The sequence below is a fragment of the Micromys minutus genome (genome assembly GCF_963924665.1).
Source record: "Micromys minutus genome assembly, chromosome: 1".
NCBI lineage: Eukaryota > Metazoa > Chordata > Mammalia > Rodentia > Muridae > Micromys > Micromys minutus.
The window spans coordinates 62560058-62582616 of record NC_137969.1 but is presented as its reverse complement, the minus strand read 5'-3'; the positions used below and the strand labels follow the sequence as shown (position 1 = coordinate 62582616).

Below are 22559 nucleotides of genomic sequence, written 5' to 3'. Positions count from 1 at the left end.
TGTAAGAAGGTGGCTCCCCTGGGACTTATGTGACACTGGTGGCATCGGGGCTATGTGTGAATGTTGGTGCTTCAGGGGCAGGTCAAAGTGGACAGCCTAGCAGGAAATGAGAAGCAGGCCAGAGGCCCGACTCACTAAATCTTGGAGCTGTCTGGGGTGGGAGGGGCTGCTGAGACTGAGGACTTCTTCAGCAGGTGCCCAAGGTCCTTCCTCCCTAAGTGTGGCAACAGTACAGCCTTACATCACCAGGTAGGGATGTTTCGAAGTACTGGGGTGCCTGAAACCTCAGGAGGCGTCAGCAGTGAGGCTGGAACCATGTCTGTTGGTCTCAAGCTTTCTATGTAGCCAAGGCTGGCCTTAAACTCCTGACCCTTTTATTTCCACCTTGAGTGCTGGGCTGGCAGGTCTTCTGAGACCATTCCTTGCTCCTCTGGGTGAGGTCTAAAGCAGAGAAGCAGGGACATCAGCTCTAGGAGAAGTGCCATTCATGACTGTTCACAGCTGCTAACCCTATGGCAGCAAAACACGTGTCTACCTATGACCACGGCAAATAGGAGAAAGTGATCCGCTTTCTTAAGCCCAGTCAGGCACATTGCTAGTGTGAGTCTGTGCTTGGCTTGTGCATGTGTGTGTGCATTGCATGTGTGAGTCTGCACTGGCTTGGGTGTGTGGGTCTGTGTTGTGTCTACACAGCAGCGTCAGGAGTCAGAACTAGCATTTTCCATGTTCCAGAATCTGCTTCCGGTTCTCCTCCCCCCTTTTCTTGTCCCTAATACTTCTGCCTCTCTAGCAGGCAGAAGAAACAGACTTTAAGGGAGGAAGTCCTCTGAGAATTACAACTTAAGCAGGCTTGGGGAGGTGGGAGGCTGAGGAGGGAGGTGCTTTCTAGAGACTTCCCACTCAAATGATGTAGGAATCGGGCCAGAATCTGAGTACCAAGTCTGTAGGCTTCAGTGCCAGGGGGCAGACTGTAGATTTCCATCAAATTTGTCAGGGGTTCTGGGAGCCTTCAGGAGTCGGCTCGAAGCCTGCAGCTGTCTGTTTGAAACACTGAACCTTTGTTAGGGGAGGCGTGCATGGAAGAGGGTGGGGCTGAGCACAGGGTTGCCCTGAGCCCTGCCCAGAAGAGAGCCTAGGCCTCTCTGCTCTGGCTGCCTCTCCCACTTTTGGGAAGCTCTATGTAATAGTAGTTACACAGTGAAGACCCAGGTTCTAGGAGTCAGAGTTGGAGGTTCAATTCAGCAGCTCCGAGCTTCTTAGTTTGGGAGATGAGTGACTATTAGGTTTCTGGAACTTGGATTCTAAGAACAAGTCAATCAGTCTTTGGAGACCCCGACTCTGACATTCTGAGGATAGTTGGAATGGGCTCTTGTTCTGTTCTCTGATGGACCAACAGTGTTCCTGGCTGTTCCTCAGCTGGTGGCCGAGGCTTCTTCCTCTTCCCAGCTTTTGTGGACCTCTCTCCTCCTCCTGCCTGTTTCTGGATGACCTGAGGACTCTTGCAGGAGTTATTTTCCCAGCAATACTTGAGGCTAGAGGAACGTCAGCAGTGGCTACCTGTGATCATCCCCACTCCTTCACTTCATTTACTTTTTTGGGGAGCATCTGCTCTTTGCATCCCTGAACTGGTCATCTAATCTGACGGTCTTGGGCTTGTTTCTGTAAATGGAGTTATAGTCCTTATGGACTCTACCAGGCACAGAGGTGTGGTGTCCAGTTCTCCCGATTCTGTGCTGGGCGGATGTGAAGCACTTACCTTTGGCTGTGGCAGTACTGGCTGGGGGAAACTGCAAGTTCACACTCTGATCTTATACTTCTTGTTCCCTAGGGAGAGAAGGCACAATGACCAGCTTCCCATTCCTGCATCCCTGGCCTTCCAAGGCTGTGTCTGTCCATGAGCGTCTAGGTCTTGGGGGTCGTCCCAATGACTCCTATTGCTACAACTCAGCCCAAAACAGCACCGTGCTCCAGGGGGTCACTTTTGGAGGCATCCCCACTGTCCTGCTCCTAGATGTCAGTTGCTTTCTGGTAAGATCCCCTCTCAGTTATGTGGATGACCCGTTGTTCTCTATCTAGGACCTTCTAGGAAACTCAGGTGAGGGAGGTACTTATGCCCGCACATGCTCTGTGACTCTGGACATGGGGTAGATAGACCTTGAGTTCTGGGGCCATTGTATTGCGTCCTTCCTCAGAGGATCTGGAGATTTGAGTAGGGCCCTGTGTGATCCAGATTACACAGCCACTAGCCAGTCCTGTCTCGTCTCGCTCACCATCAGGGTGGGTGGCATGAGAGATGGGAATGGGGATATGGGCCAGGGCTAGAGCAGGCGCAACTTCTAGTGTATGAGTGGTGCTTCTTCTGGCCCTGGGATGCCTGGGGCTTTTGGGAATCAGAAATCGATTCTTTGAGCTGACCTAAGGGGACACGTGTCTCTTTTATTAATGTTGAACTCCGTTCACAAGATTCTTCCCATTCGAAACAGGTGTTATTATCTTTGCAATGTGAGTCAACAATTGTGTGTGTGTGTGTGTGTGTGTGTGTGTGTGTGTGTGTTGCATTAAGGAAAGAACCCAGGACCTTGTGCATATTCCACATTCCACAGACAATTTCCTACTGAACTACATCCCAGCCTGACTAGTTTAGGTTTCTTGGGGCTAATATCTGTCTTTTCACAAACATCCCCACAACAGTGGCTCCCTTGACCCTAGCTTCTAAGAGCAGAGACCATGGAGTAGATAGGAGGGTGGAGTTCATATCGTAGGTCTGCCTGGAGCTGGGTGGCTAGGTTGGGTAGGGAAGCTAGGATGGGAAGTGAAATAGTCAGAGGATGCCAGTTCCTGCCGGGTAGGAACAGAGAGGTTCCCACGCCCCTATCTCCTGACCCTAAACTTGACCGCAGTAAAAGCATTTCTTCTTAGTGTGGTGCCTAAGACCAAGGTCTACATTTTTGCCCTTGAGGTTTGTTACATAGTTGCTCGTCAGGGCTGATTTGGAAAACGGTCTGTTTCTACCTTGGCTTTCAGGGAAAATGGAAGGCCCTACTACCCACAAGCATTTCTAGCACACTCCTTCAGGCAGGAGAAGTGGACCCAAGATCCGGGAGCAGGCAGGGTGTGGCAGATGGGGAGAGTTGGCTAAGGTGAGGGGTCTGGATAGGACTAAGTGGGGCTCAGGCGGGTTGGAGCGCTGCTTAGGGAGAGAGTCACTTTCATCTAGATTCGTGCTGGAAGAAGTGATTTTTTTTCCCATGAGGGACAGGGTCTCACTATGTTGCTGAAGATGATCTCTGAGCTCCTGGCCTCAAGCAATCCTCCTGTCTCAGCTACTCAAATAGGTGGGATGACAGGCTCATATAACCACTATGGATTTGGAAAGATTGTTATTTGCACTGGAGTATTCTAAGTATTCTAGAATTCTCAATCTAAGTATTCCCTACTGTGCCATTCTGTGTTACACCAAGCCCTTCTGGGTTTGGGTGTTTTAGAATTTTTTTTTTTTTAAGATTTGTTTCTATTTTATTTATATGAGTACACACTGTCTCTGTCTTCAGACACACCATGAGAGGGCATCGGATCCAATTACAGTTGGTTGTGAGCCACCATGTGGTGGCTGGGAATTGAACTCAGAATGTCTGGAAGAGCAATCTGTGCTCTTAAACGCTGAGCCATCTCTCCAGTCCGAGCTTGGATTTTTATTGCAGGAATTTATAGGGTCAAGTGGAGGCTATGTTTGAACCAGTGAAGACCTAGGTGTGTGTGTGTGTGTGTGTGTGTGTGTGTGTGTCTGTGTGTGTGTGTGTCTGTGTGTGTAATGTTCACACTGTGTGCAGAGAGGCAAGAATGACAAAGGGTGACTGCATCTCAAGGGGCTTGAGTTTGTTCTATAGTGGGACTCATCTCTCTTTGGAAGTGCATCACCCACTTCCTGATTCACCCTAAGAAAATCCCCCAGGAATTCAGAGTTTATGGATTTCCCTTAAGGAAATAACATCTGCCCTTGAAAACCTAGTACATCTAAGGTGCCAGGTTCCATCCCCAGTACTAAATAAACACATGACCAAAGCAGGCAGGCCTGTGCTGTTTGAGATGTCTTTCTCCCTCTCGGACTCTCAAAGAAGCCCATATAAGTTGGGGAGAGAGGCAAAGACAGACTAGAGAGCTGTCCAAGGTGGAAGTAAAGCTTCTGAGGAGGCAGGTAAGTGACTCAGACATCTGGACCTAATAGGTAGAAATGGGTCTCAGTCTGCATGTGAGGTTGTTGCTGTCACACAGGCCTGCCCTCCTGTCCCAGCTCTCTGGGGTTGGGTCAGCCTAGAGTGCCGAGCGTGATGGGGTTCACTGGATGCACTTGCTGTGTGGTGTCTGTAAGCTTGCCTTTAGGGGAAGGAAGTAAACATGAAGAATCAGACACAAAATAAATGAAATGTAATTAAAAAAAATCAAGCCAGGTGCACAACCGCAGTCTCAGCTACCAAGGGCTCTGGGCTTGAGGAGATAGAGGCAAGCCTGGGCAACCTAGTGAGGGCTTTCCTCTGGAACAAGGGTTTGGAAGGAGGTAAAGAGGGCAGCGGCTTTTCCACTCTGGTGAGGTCAGACCTCACCTTCTGACTTGGGGTCTGCTGTGGCCGATGTGCTTGACTAGAAAGACCTGGTCCCCCAGCCTGAGGCAGTGTGGCAGTGTTGGTGATGTGGGCACAGTGGAGGAAGTGCCAGGCTGCTGAGCCGTGTGCTCTTTCTAGTCTGGATGGAGTCCTATACCCTCTGAGTCTGGCTGCCCCCAGATCCCTGATAGTCTCCTTTGACTCGGTCTCCTTTTTCCTTTCAGTTTTTAATCCTGGTGTTTTCCATCATAAGGAGAAGATTCTGGGACTATGGCCGCATAGCCCTGGTATCAGAAGCAGGCAGGTAAATAAAACAGCAGAATGTTTTACCTAGAATGTGAGCACGTCTGCTTTGTGCATCCTTCTGAGTATCCATATTGTGTATGGATATGTGTGCACTGCAAATATATGTGTGTATGTGGATGCGTGTATGCTCACATGTATGTGCATGTGTATGTATGTATGTATGTATGCATGTATGTATGTTTATGTATATGTGTTTCTGGGATGGGCTGGAGCCAGGCCTATGACAGGATCTGTTTTTTCCTTTCTGTTGCTCACCAAAGACCCCTGTGAGGCCTTGCTGCTTAGAGCTGTGTTTACAGGAAACCCAGGGCTGGGATCCTCTGTCTCCTGGGGCTCTGGTTTCAGGCTTGGAAGATCAGCATTGCTTTTAAGGTTTTGTCACCAGGGAAGGAGGACGCCATTTTCTTGCTCACCTTGCCCACTTCCTTAGAATATTGTATTTGAAGTTAATTACCATGTGCCAGGGCTGGCTTAGTGATTAAGAAGAAAGGCAGGTGTGGAGAAGCTGCCCACTTTCCTTCCTGGTCAGGGCTCAAATTGGACAAGCCGTTAACAAAACAGTCTCTCTGGCCAGACCTCAGGCCCTTCCGGTTCCTCGTTGGGTGGGGACAGTTCTGTGCCTTAGAACCAGGCTTTCCTGTTCTGTCTGGTTGCTGTGAATCTCTGGAACTCGTGTCAGATGAGGCAGCATGAAGTGAGTGGGAGACATCAGGTGCCCCTCCAGGTCTGTCCCAGCGGCCATGGCTTCAGCTTCTGAAATGTCGCAGTGGTGGGATGAGGACGGAAGGTACATTTAGGGAGACACTTTTCTACCCCTGGAAGATCCTTTCAACGGTTCTGAGTCAGCAAGGGCCTGAGCATGAATCCTACCTCAGAACGCAGGAGGGACTGGGAAGGGCGTACTTCCTGTTAAGGATACAGCCACTCTCTCTTGGGGCCACTTTGCGACCCTCTTCCCTCCATGTCACAGAACTGAGGAAGGGCAGCTCATTCCCTGACAGGGGGTCTTGGAGGACACATTGAGACAGATCTGTCTGGTTCTGAGATGCAGTGAGGGCTGGGATGAGTAACCCCAGAGCCAGTCTCGGGGAGCTCAAACAGCACCTGACAGTTTACTAATATAATATTTTATACACTTTAGCTACAGCACCATGCTTCAGATTCACTGAGAGACTCTCTCAAAACATAAGATAGAGACCGAGGAAGATGCCAAGTGTTGGCCCCTGGCATCCTCCTCATGTGTGTGCATGTACATCTGCACCTGAGTGCTTACACACACACAAACACACACACACACAGCACTGTATTCATTTAGTTTATGTATGTGAGTAAACTTTCAATCTCCTCAAACACACCGGAAGAGGGCATTGGATTCCGTTACAGATGGTTGTGAGCCACCATGTAGTTGCTGGGAATTGAACTCAGGACCTCTGGAAGAGCAGACTCCCCACAGCTTCTCCCCCAATTTTTCCTCCTCCTCCCCTTTGAGAAGACGAAGCCCCCCTTTTACAAATTTTTATTTTATATGTGTGGGTGTTTTGCATGAATGCATGTCTGTGTACTATGTGTGTGTGCTTGGTGCTGGCAGAGGCCAGAAGAGGGTGTTCCCAAGAGGGTGTGGGGTCCTCCGGAACTGGAGTTACAGATGGCTGTCAGTCACTATGTGGATGTTGGGAATTGAACCTAGATTCTCTGGAAGAGCAGCTAATGCTCTTAACCACAGAGCCATCTCTCCAGCCCCATATGTATGTGTTTTGAAGGAGACCCATTCCAATGATGAGGCTTTGCAAGTATTATTGGTTTTCCTAAACAACTTCCTGGGTGCAGAGGTAACTTGTCCCCCTGTTCCCTCTCCCATGTGTCCACTCTTTCTCTGGAACAAAACCCCCTTTACCTGTCATTCCAGTCACTATGGTAGGATAAAATGCAGCATTACACATTCATTTGGATGTGTTCGGAAATGTACTGTAGACAGGCAACACCCTGAAGTTCCTGCAGGTGGACCAGTTCGGTGATGAGGTTGGAGGGTGTGCACATAGCTGTGGTCCCTTGATATCCTGGCCCAGACAACACAGAGTTCTGTGCCATATGGGATTATGGGCATTGCTTCTGTTTTTTGAATTAGTTTATATTTGCTGCCACTGCTGAGAGTCAATAGCTTTGAACCTGAACTTATCTAAGCTTAGAAAACAAAACACTGGACATATATATTCCACCTTTAAAAAAAAAGATTTATGTATTTGACTACAAGGTAGCTGTCTTCAGACACACCATGAGAGAGAGGACATCGGATCCCATCATAGATGGTTCTGAGACACTATGTGGTTGCTGGGATTTGAACTCAGGACCTTTGGAAGAACAGTCAGTGCTCTTAACCATTGAGCCATCTCTCCAGCCCTTTTAAATTTCAGAATTATTTATCCCCCCCCCCCCCCCACTTTGTGTCTACAGTGAGGCAAGATTCCAGAGGCTGTCATCTTCTTCCTCGGGGCAACAAGACTTTGAAAACGAGCTGGTTGGTATCCAATGGATGGTTGTTTTGTGGCTCGAAGGGCAGAGGGTACTGCCCGGTGGTGATGGCTGAGTGAGGTCTTGGAAGTTGCACTCCTGGTTTGGTGACTAACAGCGCTGTAGGCTGTGAGTGGTCAGCTCTGGAGAAAGCTCCCTTCCGAATGAACAGAAACATGAGGACTAGGAAGTATCTGGACGGAGATAGTGGTTAAATGATCCCTTACCTCAAGGCTCCATTGACTTTGCAGGAGAAAGGCTGTGGATCTCCTGGGCTGTGCCAGCAACTTGTCTCTTACCCTTATGGTTCTTGTAGAAGAGTTAATTATTGACGTGTCTGCTAGATTATGAGCCAAATGTGGGCAGAAATCCTGCCTCATACAACCGTATCCCACACTTTATATCTGGTAGGTGCTTAGTCACTGTTGACAGAAAGATGAACAAATGTTTGTCTTTCCCAGCTGGTAACAGGTTAGCTTTGTGGACCAGTAAGACCGGAGAGATCATGGAACCTACACACATTTCTTTCCCTCTCTGAGCCTGTGCTGGGGCACTTTCCAATTCACTAGACTGGTTCCTGTTGTGTCTTATTTATTTATTTATTTATTTATTTATTTATTTATTTATTTATTTATTATCTCCATCTGCCCTGGGGTTGTGTCTTACAAAGATTAAGAGTTAGGATTTGCAACTCTCCAAATGTATGAGGGAAAAATAATCCCGTTTTACACAGCTCCAAGTGGAATGGTGATTTAATCTCAGAAAAGTGATTGTGTTTGACTCCCAAAGACATAGGTGCTGGATGCTAATACCTGTTCTCTGTCTCCAGGGATGCTGCCCTTGGCTGACAGCCATCTTCCGCCTGCAGTGAGTAAGACAGGGGTGTCGTTTGGGGCATGTGACTTTATGTGGGGTGCTTGGTCATTCAGGAGGAAGTAGCTGAGATCCTTGATTCTGAGGACCCAAACAGTGTATCAGGGCTAGAACAAAGATGGTTTGGAAGTCCTGGTAGTCAGGGCACAGGGAAGAAGGAGGCTTTCTGAGTACCCAGTCCTACTGAGGCTCAGACATCCCCAAACTGCAGTTGGATTTCAAAGATTCTCAAATCTAGTGATAAACTTTTGAAATGAGGTGGCTGTCTGAATGGAATTGAACCCAAGGAAGGCAAGTGTTGTACTGAGTTATATCCCCAGCCGTTGTCTAAACAAATTTAATTTCCCCACTTACTTATTCTGGTGCATATAAATTCATCTAGCAGAGTCCCTATCCATATCTAATCAATGTTAGATATCAAGTAGAATAATTCCTGTCTAAAGCAAAACAAACCAAACACCCCTCCAAAACAAAGACGACAACATTTAAATTTATTAGATTACATAATATTAGAAAGGAAAAGGACATTGTGGAGTTGGGGAAATTGGCTAGGGGATTCTGAGGTCCTCTCCCATAGCCTCAGTTTTCCCACCTGATTTGTGTAGGAGTCTGGTAGGAGTTGTCCCTGAGGTTGCTGGGAGGAGGCAAGGTCACAAGGAGAAGCCAGTGAACTTCCTGAAGCAAGAGGAAGCAGGTGTGCATGGCTTGCTTAGAAGTGGAAAGATGTTAGCTGCAAAACTCATCCCAAAATAATGCACTGAGCAAGCATGGTGTCCGCTTCCATGTCCCTGAGCACCCCTGAGAGTCGGATGTGCTTTAACTCATCGCATCCTGGAGCTCTGCTGGATGTGAGATGGGAAATGGACAGTCAGTTCTGAGCTCATTCAGATGTGACTGCGTGCCGGACGCCAGTGCTGGGCTGTGCAAATTCACTTTTCTCACGCTTCTTTGCTTGCTTTTCTGGCCTTACCATGTAGGGCTTCCCTGGTCGCTGGCTTCACCGGCGAGGCTTACCTGGGCTCTGGGGCAGGAGCCTTGGAACCCCTCTGTGTGCAGAACTGGGAGGAGTAGGTGAAACCCCTGACCCTCCTCCCTCTATGAAAAGGAAATCTGGCTGTTGTAAGCCTGGGACTTTCCAACTGACCCAGTAATTCTTTGTGGGTAAGAAGGCAGATCAAGTTACTTCCCCATTTCTGGGGCCATGGCAGGGACAGAGGGTAGGAGTTATTCTACCTCATTCTCCCAGCCCATCCTAAGGTTGGGGGGAAGGAGACACAGTGAGAAGGAGGACCCAGGTGAACTGCATGGCATTCCCAAAGTGGCTTTCAGTAGCCATCTTGCTGAGGAAGCAAGTAAGGGTTGTGGGAAAGTTGTACGCACACGCCTCATCCATTCATTATATGACAGGAGCACAGATCCTTCTAGATCTTACCGCAGATGGTAAGTTTGTTTGCTGGGACTGAAGATCGCCCAGGAGTTTATTGTGTCATTAGCTTTACCTTTACAAGTTGTGTGGTCCTTAAAGCTCCACAGTTTTTTTGAGCCTTTGTACCCACATATATCTAAGTAAAAGGTGTGACACAAAATTCTATCTCCTCCAATTCTCATGAGGATTGGATGGATATTCCTTGCAAGGCCTTGCAGGCCTGGGTCCCAGTGATGCCTGCTGAGAGTGTCTCTGCGTGTGCCTTTCCCAGTGATGACCAGATCCTGGAATGGTGTGGAGAGGATGCCATCCACTACCTGTCCTTCCAGAGGCATATCATCTTCCTGCTGGTGGTAATCAGCTTCTTGTCGCTGTGTGTCATCTTGCCTGTCAACCTCTCGGGAGACTTGTTGGGTGAGACCCTCTCTTGGCCAGGGCCTGTGTTGGGATGGAGCAGGGCTCAGGGAAGGGACTCAGTTTGGTAGAGTAGGATGTGAGACAGTCTTAGGGTAACTTTGGGGAAATTATCATCCAAATAAAGATCTAGAAGAGAATCCCTCCAAATCTGGGGTGCAAGCTGGGACCCCTTAAATATTAATTTTTGTTTTTATCTAAGTAGGGAAAAACTGGCAAACTAGCCATCCACAAGGCCTATAGAATTGGGCAGGTTTCAGCAAGTGTGTTTTTGCTTTTTTTTTTTTTTGAGACAAGATCCTATCATATAGTCCAGGGTAGCCTTTCCTCACTCCTTTGAGTGTTGGAATTATAAGTAGAGCCACCACCCCCATCTTTAGAATGTATCTTTCAATTTCCTACCTTTATCCAAGCCTGGAGGCCACCATTTATGGCCCCAGATGCCTGTGATGTGGAGTCAAAGTCACTGTGGAATAATTACATCTCCTTAGCTTCCAAAATGCCTTCACAGATCCACTTGTGATAACCGGGCTCTCAAGTTTCTTGCTGGTAACAACCAAGGATGCTACCAGTTCTCATCAGAGCATCTTTAAAACAAGCCTCAGTGCCAGGTGAACTTAGATGCTGACTTTGTCGGCACAGTGAGCTGGAGCAGGTCCTGCGTGATGGAGCTTTAACAGACTGATTGATGTCTTCCATCTGCTCAGACATCTTGTTCTGTGCCTCCCCCGGGTTGCAGACCTATGTCAACCAAGGTCAGTCAGGCCCCTTCCTGGTTTCTCACTGTGACCCTGGTACTGAGAGTCTGCTTCTCTGCAGATAAGGACCCTTACAGCTTCGGGAGGACAACCATAGCAAACCTGCAGACGGAGTGAGTATGGCCGGAGCTGCTGACCACAAAGGGCAGATCTGAGAGCAGGCTGGAAACACCTCAATGCTGCTGTGATCACGTCCTGGGCAGATTTTGTTTCGCTGGAGGCTTAGAGCCCGATGTCAGGACAGAGAAGCTGCAGTGTGAGCATATCTCAGGCAGCTTAGAGCCCACATAAGGGATCTCTCTGAAGTACTGTGGCCTCTGCTGGGGGCAAAGCCACTGGCTCATAGCAAAGTGCCCATTGAGGGTGATCCAGCCCCAGCCTTGCACGTCATCCCGTCTGTTGGGATGGCTAGACGTGGTAACAGGTGATGTCTTCCTTAGCAATGACCTCCTCTGGCTGCACACTGTCTTCTCTGTCATCTACCTCTTCCTCACCGTGGGCTTTATGTGGCATCATACGCGATCCATCAGATACAAAGAGGAGAGTCTGGTGAGTGAAGCTGGGACCTGAGGGATGCTGTAGGAGGGTGTCAAGTGAGAGATGGAAGGGACAGTCCCCATGGCCTCCACAGGGGGGTTGGAACATGATTTCTGTCTTTATGCACTTGCCTGGCATCACCACCACCACCACCACCATCACCACCACCATCATCACCACCATCATCACCATCACCACCATCACCACCATCATCACCATCACCACCATCACCACCATCATCACCATCATCACCATTACCACCATCACCACCATCACCACCATCATCACCATCATCACCACCATCACCACCACCATCATTACCACCATCATCACCACCATCACCACCATCACTACCACCATCATTACCACCATCACCACCACCATCACCACCATCATCACCATCACCACCATCATCACCATCACTACCATCATCACCATCACCACCATCATCACCATCACCACCATCATCACCATCATCACCACCATCACCATCACCACCACCACCATCATTACCACCATCATCACCACCACCATCACCACCATCATCACCATCACCACCACCATTACCATCACCACCATCATTACCACCATCATCACCACCACCATGACCATCATCATCTATCATTGTTTTTTTAAGACAGGGTCTTGTGTAGCTCAGACTCATTTGAGGTAGGTAGGCAGCCATAGATGACCTCATGCTCATTTTGCCCCCACCTCCCAAGTGTTAGAATTATGGGCACACATTAACATAGTCAGCTTAGTCATGGTGTGGTTATTATTTAGTTTACTGGTAAACAGCAATTTGGAACTTTCCCTTCACTTTGCCAGTTGCTACTTGATCTGTGGGGTCAGGGATTGTGGCTACTATTGTGAGTAAAGAAGCCCATGGAGGAGCTGGAGAGATGGCTCAGTGGTTAAGAGCACTGTCTGCTCTTCCAGAGGTCCTGAGTCCAATGCCTAGAGACCACATGGTGACTCACAACCATAGGTAATGGGATCCGATGCCTCCTTCTGATATGTCTGAAGACAGCGATAGTATACTCATATACATAAAATAAATAAATAAACATTAAAAAAAAAGTCCATGGAGGACTGTGTAAAGTGCTTGCCTGACGTGTGCCAGGTACTGGTTGATAACTCAGCTTGCAAAAAAGCCACACATCCCATTGTTTGTTTTCTGTTACTGTGACATATATACCATGATGCAAAGCAATGCAGGGGAGGGAAAGAGCTTATTTCAGCTTACACAGTCAGACATTGAGGGAAGTTTTGGCAGGAACTGAAATAGAAAGGAAAAATGCTCCTTACTGGCTCACCCCTAGGTTTACAGTCTTCTAGCTTTCCTATACAGTACAGGACCACTTGTCTGGGGATGGTGCAACCCACAGTGGGCTCAGCCCTCTGACATCAATCATCTATCAGTCAGACTGTGACAGCCTCTCACAGATATGGCCACAGACCAACCTGATCCAAATGATTCCTCGATTGAGGTTCCTTCTTCGTAGGTTGTGTTAAATTGACAAAAAAGAAATCGGGGTAGGAGAGATGGCTCAGAGGTTAAGAGCACTGACTACTGCTCTTCCAGAGATCCTGAGTTTAATTCCCAGCAACCACATGGTGGCTCACAGCCATCTGTAATGGGATCTGATGCCCTCTTTTGGTTTTATCTGAAGATAGCAACAGTGTACTCACATACATAAAATAAGAAAATAAATAAATAAATCTTTAACAAACTAACAAAAAACCAACCAGCATCTTCTCCTTCAAGCCAAAACAGCCTAGATTTGTTGTGTGACTCTTTAAAGCCACGTCTCTTTCTATAATCTTTCTCAGTTCCCTGATCTGCAAAGGAGGCTCCTGATATGCTTTGGGAAAGGATGCCCAGGGTATATAAAACCCCCGGGCCTCTTCAATGCCAAGAATGAGAAAACGTGAACCTCCTAACTACCATTTTTTCTTGTGATGTGAAAGAGATGACACCCCACATCTCCCGTCACCCTTGACTTGTCTCTGTGACTTTCTCCTGGTATGTTCCCTGGCAGGTGAGACAGACCTTGTTCATCACAGGACTTCCCAGAGAAGCCAGAAAGGAGACCGTGGAGAGCCACTTTCGGTAAGAGAGAGACCCTGTGAGCCACTTGTGGTGAACAGAGTTGTGGAGGACTGGGGCCCCTGAGGCCTGTGCTATAGGTGTCTTCTGTCTGAATATGCAGGGCTGATCCTTCCCTGTCATAGGTATCTAGTGGCTTCTAGGCGTGGCCCTGCTGAGCTGTGGCAATAGCCTGGCTGGGTCGGTGTGTGCTCCGTAGCAGTTGTGGCTAAGGCTCCGGGACCCGGGATCCAGAGGGCAGGCTGAAGTTCATGCTGGATGAGAGCTGGTCTCCCAGGCCTGTGGATGTTGGCTGTCTGTAGGGAAAACCTCTGGCTGTCTAGGTCTCTGGGACAACCTCTGCAGCCACAGGACCTGCAGGTAAAGCAGGCAGTGCTTACAGCCATGAGCCTAGGAAAAGGCTCAGCTTTGAAAAGAGCAGCTCCAAGGCCCCACCAGGCCACTCCCTGGCTGAGGTGCCAGCCTCTCTTCATCCTTGTTAGTCCTGCCAGCACAGCAAATACCAGGAGCTGGCTACAGATGAACTTCGTGCAGCTTATGAAGAAAACAGTAGGTGAATAATTAGCACAAACAGAACTGTAAGAGAATGTTTAAAATTACTGACATTGGGTGCCTTGGACATCCCTGTTTAGGAAGACTTCCTGGGGGAGGCTGTGGCTGTGCACAGCCACGAACTTGTGACTTTGCTCTACAGTAGGTCACTTTCACTGTGAATCTCCTTCTCAAAGCCTTTATCCCCCTCATCTTTTTGTGGTTCTGATTATTGAATCTGACTAAGTTGAGGCTCTACCACTGAACTGGATCCTCAGCCCTCTTCTGAACTCTTGTTGGGGTCAGAACTGGTCCTACTGACCAACAGACTAGTTGACTCATCCATGGGCTTGCCTTCTCACACACTCATTAAGATCCAAGCTTAAGCAGGTATGTTTCCAGGACCCAAACGAGCAGCAGGTGGTGCCTGGTTTTTGTATAGTACAGGGGCACTTCATGGTAGCTCTTGGCTGATGTTGGAGCTAGGCTGCCTGGATTCAGCTTCTGGCTCAAATATTTACTGGCTATTTGGTCCTAAGCACATGATATCCTTACTCCTGGTGAGGCAGGTATTTTATTGACTGTTATGTGTGTGTCTAGACATTTTCCTGCCATTTTCTACTGTTATTAGACTCTCTAGAAGTCCACCGACATCAGGTTGTAGGTTGAGTAGGATTTCAGCGACAGTCGAAGGTAGACCCATCCCTAGAACAAATGATCAATCTCTTCCTTTGAGCGGTTAGGGAGGATAATGCGCTCCTTCTTTTTGGTGCTGGGGATGGGACCAGTGGCTGAGCAATTCTACCAGCAAGCCACTCGGTCCTGGTATGTTCTAATTTCCCATGAGAAATTTCCACCAACCAAAAATTGAAAGAGTATGAATTGGTCAGTTTAAGGCAATGACTTTCATGTTATTGAAAAAAAAAAGCCTCTGAGGCTAGATGTAACTGTAACAAGCAATAGAGCATTTACATGGTCATGGGTTCAATCCCTAGCAACACACACACACACACACACACACACACACACACCCCTCTTTGTATTAAATTTCCCCTCTTTAGAAACTTAGGGGCACATATCAGACAGAAGCATCATGACTCCCATGGAAGGGTGGATAGGAGTGGCCATTCCTACAGGGATGGTCTCTTTCAATGGCTTTTTTTGCCCCTGTCTTGCTGACCACAGGGATGCGTATCCCACATGTGAGGTGGTGGATGTCCAGCTGTGCTACAGCGTGGCTAAGTTGATATACCTGTGCAAAGAGAGGTAAGGGAGGTGGGTGTCACAGTTCAGCTGGCCTGCAGCTTTCCCATCCCATGCCCCGAGATGCCCACTTGCTTCCTTGATGGGACCTTTCAGCCAGCAAAGTGGGGGGGGGGTGGTCCTGCCTCTTTCTGGATCTCAAAGCTAAACTCTTAACCCTCCTTTGGACTGATTGTCGGCTGCGACAGCAGTGGCCCAAGGGAGAGGGTCTGAGTTTGTGCCTCACTCCTACCTTACAGGAAGAAGACTGAGAAGAGCCTTACCTATTACACAAACCTGCAGGTGAAGACTGGTCGACGGACCCTCATCAACCCTAAGCCTTGTGGCCAGTTCTGCTGCTGTGAAGTGCAAGGCTGTGAGCGGGTAAGGCATTGCCACCTATCTGTCTGGAGCAGGGGACAAGCCTGGGTCTGGAGCTCAGGTTGTAACAATTATGTTTAGCATTTACACACACACACACACACACACACACACACACACACACACACACACGGCCATGGTCACATCACCCAAGGGCTGCGTCTTCTGGCAGGAAGATGCTATTTCTTACTACACTCGAATGAATGACAGCCTGCTGGAGAGGATTACAGCGGAAGAGTGCAGGGTGCAGGACCAGCCCCTAGGAATGGCCTTTGTCACCTTCCGAGAGAAGTCTATGGCTACCTAGTAAGTATGGCTGAACCCCTGACCCCACCTGCCAACTCTTGTCTCTCGTATAGAGGCACATTGCTCTCACCTCTTGGGGACATCCAGTTCATGTCTGAGTGACAGCTGGCAGGGCCAGGCATGCTGTGGTTCTTGCTGACCCCGACCAGGTGCTCTCACCAGCTGCCCCAGTCCACCCTGTGGCTTCTGTGTGTAGCATTCTGTCAGATGGGTTGGCACTCAGGACCCAAGGCCCTGCTCTGTTGATAAATGGACAGCTACAGGGAAACCCTGGGGCACTCTGGGTCCATAGCTACAGGGTCCTGGAGCTGCAAGCTTATGTGATGCTCACAGGCCTAGGCTCCTGTGTTGTCTCACCTTAGAACACTGAGTGTGTGTAGGGTACAGAGGGGAAACCAAGCCTCCTGTGCTTTCTGTGCCTCAGGCACAGTGGTTCTGGGGATGGGCTCTGGGATGTTACCAAGGGCTCTTGCTGGCTGCAGACTGTAGCAGGAGGAAGAGGAGACACTGGGGTACCAGTGAAGATTCTGTGGGTTTCTTTATGGGCAGCCAAAGCAGACAGAAACCTCAGGTGGTGAGGGTGGGCCAGGAGTCCTAGGGGGGAACATCAAGAATGGGCAGTGTATAATGTGCCTGACCTGGGGACAGAGTGAGCGCTGGGAAGGTGGAGTCACTTGGCTGGAACCAATGTCACGAGCTTTAAGGTCCAATGTCACGAGGAGGCATAGAGGGTGGCCCCTTGAAGCATGTTGTAGTAGGGGATACAAACAACATGGAAGCTGGGCCAGATATCTGGGACAATAAACCTGATGTCCTGGGCCTTGGCTTCCTGGTCTATAAAACGAGGCAGCAACTTTTGCCTGTTGAGTCATGGTGAGGACGAAGTGTGGCAGGCACGGCGTTTCTTTTTGATTGTTTGAGACAGGGTCTTAAAGACTGGCTTGAACCTTACTATGTGGCCTAGGCTGACCTTGTCTTCTCATGATCCTCCTGCTGCAGCCTCTCCAGGGCTGGAATTGCAAGCCTGTGTCTCTAGCGCTAATTATGATCAGATAGTGACAGTGGGGGTGGTGTCCTGAGCTCTTGCTCTTTTCTCCCCGCAGTTGCTGTGGATGTTGGTGGCTCACAGGTGAACTCAGTAATAACCTTGCATTTTTTTTCTTAAAGATTTATTTATTTATTTTATGTGAGTACACTGTCGCTGTCTTCAGACACACCAGAAGAGGGCATCAGATCCCATTACAGATGGTTGTGAGTCACCATTTGGTTGCTGGGAATTGAACTCAGGACCTCTGGAAGAGCAGTCAGAGCTCTTACCCGCTGAGCCATCTGTCCAACACAGCCTTGCATTTCTTAACAGCATACTGAAAGACTTCAATGCCTGCAAGTGCCAAGGCCTTAGGTGTAAAGGGGAGCCCCAGCCTTCCTCCTATAGCAGAGAGCTCTGTGTCTCCAAGTGGACGGTCACCTTTGCCTCCTATCCTGAGGACATCTGCTGGTAAGACTGGGGACAAGTGGGACAGAGACCCAGCTTCCTGCAGGGGGTGCCTGCTTACCTGAGGCATAGATGTGGCCTGGCTTTTTTTTTTTTTTTTAACTTTTGAAAGCAAATATTTATTGTTTTATTATTATTTGGTTGTTTTGGGACAGGGTCTCAGTATGTAGCTCTGGCTATCCTGGAACTTACTATGTAGACCAGGCTGTCCTTGAACTCAGTGATCTGCCTGCCTCCGCCTCCTGAGTGCTGATAATAAACATATGCCAGATAGTATTCTATTTTTATTGGCTTTATTATTCTAATTTTTGCTCTTGGGGTCTAGAGGAACCTCAACCAGGAGCCCTAGTCTGGCCTCTCTAAAGTTGACCCGATGTCTGTGCCTGGGAGACTAAACCTCTTGGCTGGTGTTGCCCTGCAGGAAGAATCTCTCCATCCAGGGTGTGCGCTGGTGGCTCCAGTGGCTGGGCATCAACTTCTCTCTGTTTGTGGTGCTGTTTTTCCTGACCACACCCTCCATTATTATTTCTACCATGGACAAGTTCAACGTCACCAAACCCATCCACGCACTGAATGTGAGTGACCAGCCTGCAGGAAGGGGGTGGTGGGAAACAGTGATACCTGGATGTGGAGGGTTTGAAGCAGGGGACCAGGTTGTGTGTGTGTGTGTGTGTGTGTGTGTGTGTGTGTGGGTGTGGGTGTATGTGTGTGTGAGTATGTGTGAGAGAGTGTGTGTGTGAGAGAGAGTGTGTGTGTGTATGTGTGTGTGAGTGAATATGTGTATGTGTGTGTGAGAGTGTGTATGTGAATGAGTGAGAGTGTGTGTGAGAGTGTGTGAGTGAGTGTGTGTGTGTGAGTGAGTGTGTGTGTGTATAAGTGTGGAAGCTAGAGAAGGATATTGATTGTCTTGCTCCATTACTTTGAGACAGTCTCTCAGACCTGGCAATAGGCTGGTGGCTAGAACCACCCCTACCCTCCCAGTCCCTGTGACCCTCCTGCCTCCACTACTTATAGTGCTGTGGGTATAGGCATGCGCAAACCTGGCTTTCTACATGGGCTGCTGGGGATTTGAACTCAGGTCCTCATACTTGCACAGCAAGCAGTATTAGCAAACTGAGCACTGCTAGCCTATGTTTACCCTTTTAAGCTGAAAGTAGGCACGGCCGATGTTTATTGTAGTGCCTTATGGTAATGCAATTATATTCACTTAATGGAGCCAGTCTGATGCTCAACAGGAAGGAGTGTTCCAGTTGAATGACGTGTATTTAGTCTGGAAAGAATGGGGAAAGTTTGTGGAAATTTGCATAGTCATGTTTGCTAAGGTTATAATGAAAGTAGCGTGATGTCTCACACCTGCAACCAGTCAGGTGCAGAGAGCTGTCTCATGGTCAAGAGCACTCACTGCATTTATAGAGGACATGGGCTCTGTTCCCAGCACCATGTCAGACAGTTTATAATTGCATGTCACTCTGCTCTCTACACATGACTGAACGTGTGTGCATATACCCACAAAGGCAAACACACAGACACATTTTAAAAAAAAAACCAATCAACCAATCAAACATAACCCCCAATACACAATGTGGGATTTCTTCTAAGCAGTGCTTCCAATAATAGATACATAAATACATACATACATACAGATATATACATACATATATATCTTACTCACACACACATGTAGACAGAGAAGGGATGTAAGGCACAAGACACATGAAGAGCTTTGTTGGTTGGGGTGGTGGGGCACCTTAGATCAGTACCCTTTTGGGGCTCAAACAATCTTTCCATAAAGGTGGCATGTCCTGCATACTAGATATTTACATCACAATTCATAACAGTAGCAAAATTAGAGTTATGAAAAATCAATAAAAATAATGTTATGGTTGGGGGGGTCACCACAACATGAGGAGCTGTATTAAAGGGTCGCAGCATTAGGAAAGTTGAGGACCACTGCCTTAGAGGGTCAGGCATGATAGATATTCAGATGTTATAGTGCACACCTGTAATCCAGAGCTAGGGAGGGGCCCTGGCACTGTGGTCCTGACGCTCTGGTCCTGGCTTTTCTATCTGGTGCTGGTGAATTCTGAGTCTTAGTTTTTATTCACGAGCTGGAATTGATCACCTGTCATGTTACACCTGTGATATATAGAAGGAGCTCTTACCTGACTCGAAATACATTAACAACTACCAAGGTATACACCGCATAGTTTTCTTTACACTGACAGCCCATATAATTCATCCTTTTGCCAGTTGATACAGGCACTAGGCCTGTGCTTTGGAAGAGAGATCTGCTGGTTAGAGTTCCCTTTGTCTTTCATAAGCTACGTTCTTGCTTAGTCACTTCTAAGTCCGTCTTGGTTTTCTTTAAGTGAAGGAAGAGTTTGAGTTGTGCATGTTGCTCAGCAGTAAAACAAGAAAGCAGGCACAAAACACTTCCTTCTGTCCCATGTACCCCAAGGAAATGAATAAAGTAAAGCAGGCACTTAAACATACTTGCAAAAACACTTAAAATCTAGAACCTTCCAGAATTTGTGTTCCTTGGTTTTTTTCATACTTAATACACTCTTTTTAAAAATGTATTTTATTGTTTTATGCGTGTTTTGGCTACAGATATGCCTGTACACCACATACATGCCTGGTGCACAAGCAAGTCAGAAGAGGGTGTTGGGTCCCCTAGAACTAGAGCTACAGATGGCTGGGAGCCACCATGTGGTTGCTGGGAATTGAACTTATATCCTCTGGAAGAGCATCCAGTGCTTTTAACCACTAAGCCATCTCTCCAGCCCCTAGCTTACTCTTGTGTAATTCAACAACATCTTTTCAGAAAAAAAAAAAAATCCTTTCAGAAATTTCTATTCAAAATGTTTAACTTTATCTTTTAAAGTTTTTATATATTTTTCTTTGAGGTACTGGCAATGGTGTCCAGGGACTCACACGTACTCAGCAAATGCCCTATATGGACCCATACCCCTAGATGGCCCAGATTTGTTTAAAAAAACATTTTTTTTTTTTTGTTTTTCTCTTCCTTCAATCAGTGAAAATAAAATAAATTTTGTTTGTAACTAGTACTAATTAGTACAAACAGGATTGGGATCAGGCACCACAGAGCTGACTGGTGGCCCATGTGGAGGAGCCCCCAAATAGCAGCAGTCAGCTTTGCACTGGGGATGGAGAAGCCTCTCTTATCTGGCTCATCAGATGTGGAGCCTCACTGCACATAGTAACTCCTTTCTTGGCTGTGAGGGGCTGTGTAACCATGTGTAATGCCTGTTTACTAGCCCGTGCTTGAGGACTGCCCACCCTTTACCCAACACTGCTTTGGCTCTGGAGAATGGCTGTGAGCCCCTAGGCCCCAGCGCCATCTTGACTCTCTCTACCGGTCCTTGTGTTCCAGAACCCCATCATCAGCCAGTTCTTCCCCACACTCCTGCTGTGGTCCTTCTCAGCGCTGCTCCCATCCATAGTGTACTACTCCACGCTGCTGGAGTCCCACTGGACGAGGTGAGCGTGGCCTGGGCCTCTCACCCCACCCAGGGCAGCAGGGACTTTGCCCCATCTTACTTTGACGACTCACCTCTGTCTCCCCCTGCAGGTCAGGGGAAAACCGGATCATGGTGTCAAAGGTCTACATATTCTTGATCTTCATGGTGCTCATCCTGCCCTCCCTTGGCCTCACCAGGTACCTTCCACCTCCTGCCCAGCCCCGGTCAGACTCAGGACCCAGTTCTCGCCGTCAGCTATTCTGGAAGTCTAGTAGTCCTTCAAAACAAAACGCTTGTGAACAAAACTCCCACTGGACTTCCCTGGCAGGGAGGGGCTGATCCTAGCTGTGTTCATCTTGTGGAAGGAAGTGTCAGTTAGGGCATGAGTGACCTCAGGGGACAAATGTCTCAAGGTTGGGGCTGCTTTTAGACTGGAAGGAAACAAAGTGTCTCACACTACTTGAGTGTAAGGAAGGAAACTGAAGGGTAGAACCCTTGCTTGGTGTAAGACCTTGGGTTTCATCTCCAGGACCTAAAACAAACAAACAAACAAACAAGTGAATAAGAAACTTATGGAATTAATTTGCTTTTCAGCTTGGATTTTTTCTTCCGGTGGCTCTTTGACAAAACTTCCTCGGATACCTCAATTAGGCTCGAGTAAGTACTGGCTCAGCCGCCATCGGGCGGGAGTGGGTGGGAGAGGCTGTGGTGGAGGCTGTGGCTCTGGGTAGGACTGCAGTATTCACCTCACTCCCCACCTGCCACCCCCCTCCCACCCCTGTACAACCAGGCTTCAGGACTGGCACCTCCCCTGGAAATAACACTCACACCAGCCCCTCCCACATTCCGGGAGTGTGTTATAGGAGCTGACCTACTTTGTGTCTTCTTGCAGAAATGTGGTGTTCTTGCAGAAATGTGGTTGTCTTTTAGCCCAGGGCTCAATTAGTGGCCCCCACTTTCCTTGTTTGAGACTTACTTATAGCCCACAGAGCCATTGGGGAAGGTACTTCTGGGTTTTAGTGATGTCCCAGTCACAGAAGGATAATAATTATACACAGAGTCAGTGTAGCCGGTGGGTGGTTTTGGTTAGGAGAATGGAGTTTAGTTTAGGGCCGGTGTGGGTCCTTGTTAATGCTAAAAGCCTGTGATACACTTCCCTAAGAGTGATAGCTATTACTTAAAATGGCCCTATGCTAAATGTTTATGAGTCCTTCACTTATTTAACCCTTACAAGAAGCTATTGGGGGGAGGGGAAGGGGAGATGGATCTGTGTGTAAAGTGCTTACCATGTGTTCTAGGCACAAGGAGACAGAGACAGGAGGATTCCAGGAACTTATTGACAAGCTTCAGAAATGGGTAGGCTCTAGTGTCAGTGGGAGACAGACAGGTCTCAAAAAATAAAGTGGAAAGCCATAAAAGATAACAGAGAGAGAGAGAGAGAGAGAGAGAGAGAGAGAGAGAGAGAGAGAGAGAGAGAGACAGACAGACAGACAGACAGACAGACAGAGACAGAGAGCTAGGAGGTAGATGTTATTTCTGTCTCTATTTTATAGATAATGGGGTACAGAAATATTGAGGTTCTCACTCAA

The 22559-nt window shown here is 48.1% G+C and overlaps 1 protein-coding gene across 1 annotated transcript in view; it reads left to right on the top strand.

Moving 5' to 3' along the window:
* The window catches only part of TMEM63A (transmembrane protein 63A), a 37317-nt gene that overhangs the window by 2183 nt on the left and 12575 nt on the right, over nt 1-22559 (top strand). Inside the window, exons 2-17 of the mRNA XM_080939767.1 lie at nt 1829-2028; nt 4826-4905; nt 7359-7422; nt 8245-8282; nt 9986-10128; nt 10948-10999; nt 11327-11435; nt 13466-13536; nt 15250-15330; nt 15567-15690; nt 15860-15993; nt 17354-17491; nt 17910-18063; nt 20883-20989; nt 21081-21167; nt 21565-21627. Coding sequence (XP_080795893.1) covers nt 1843-2028; nt 4826-4905; nt 7359-7422; nt 8245-8282; nt 9986-10128; nt 10948-10999; nt 11327-11435; nt 13466-13536; nt 15250-15330; nt 15567-15690; nt 15860-15993; nt 17354-17491; nt 17910-18063; nt 20883-20989; nt 21081-21167; nt 21565-21627 — 1631 coding nt within the window. The 5' untranslated portion in view covers nt 1829-1842. The remainder of the gene's footprint in view (nt 1-1828; nt 2029-4825; nt 4906-7358; nt 7423-8244; nt 8283-9985; nt 10129-10947; nt 11000-11326; nt 11436-13465; nt 13537-15249; nt 15331-15566; nt 15691-15859; nt 15994-17353; nt 17492-17909; nt 18064-20882; nt 20990-21080; nt 21168-21564; nt 21628-22559) is intronic.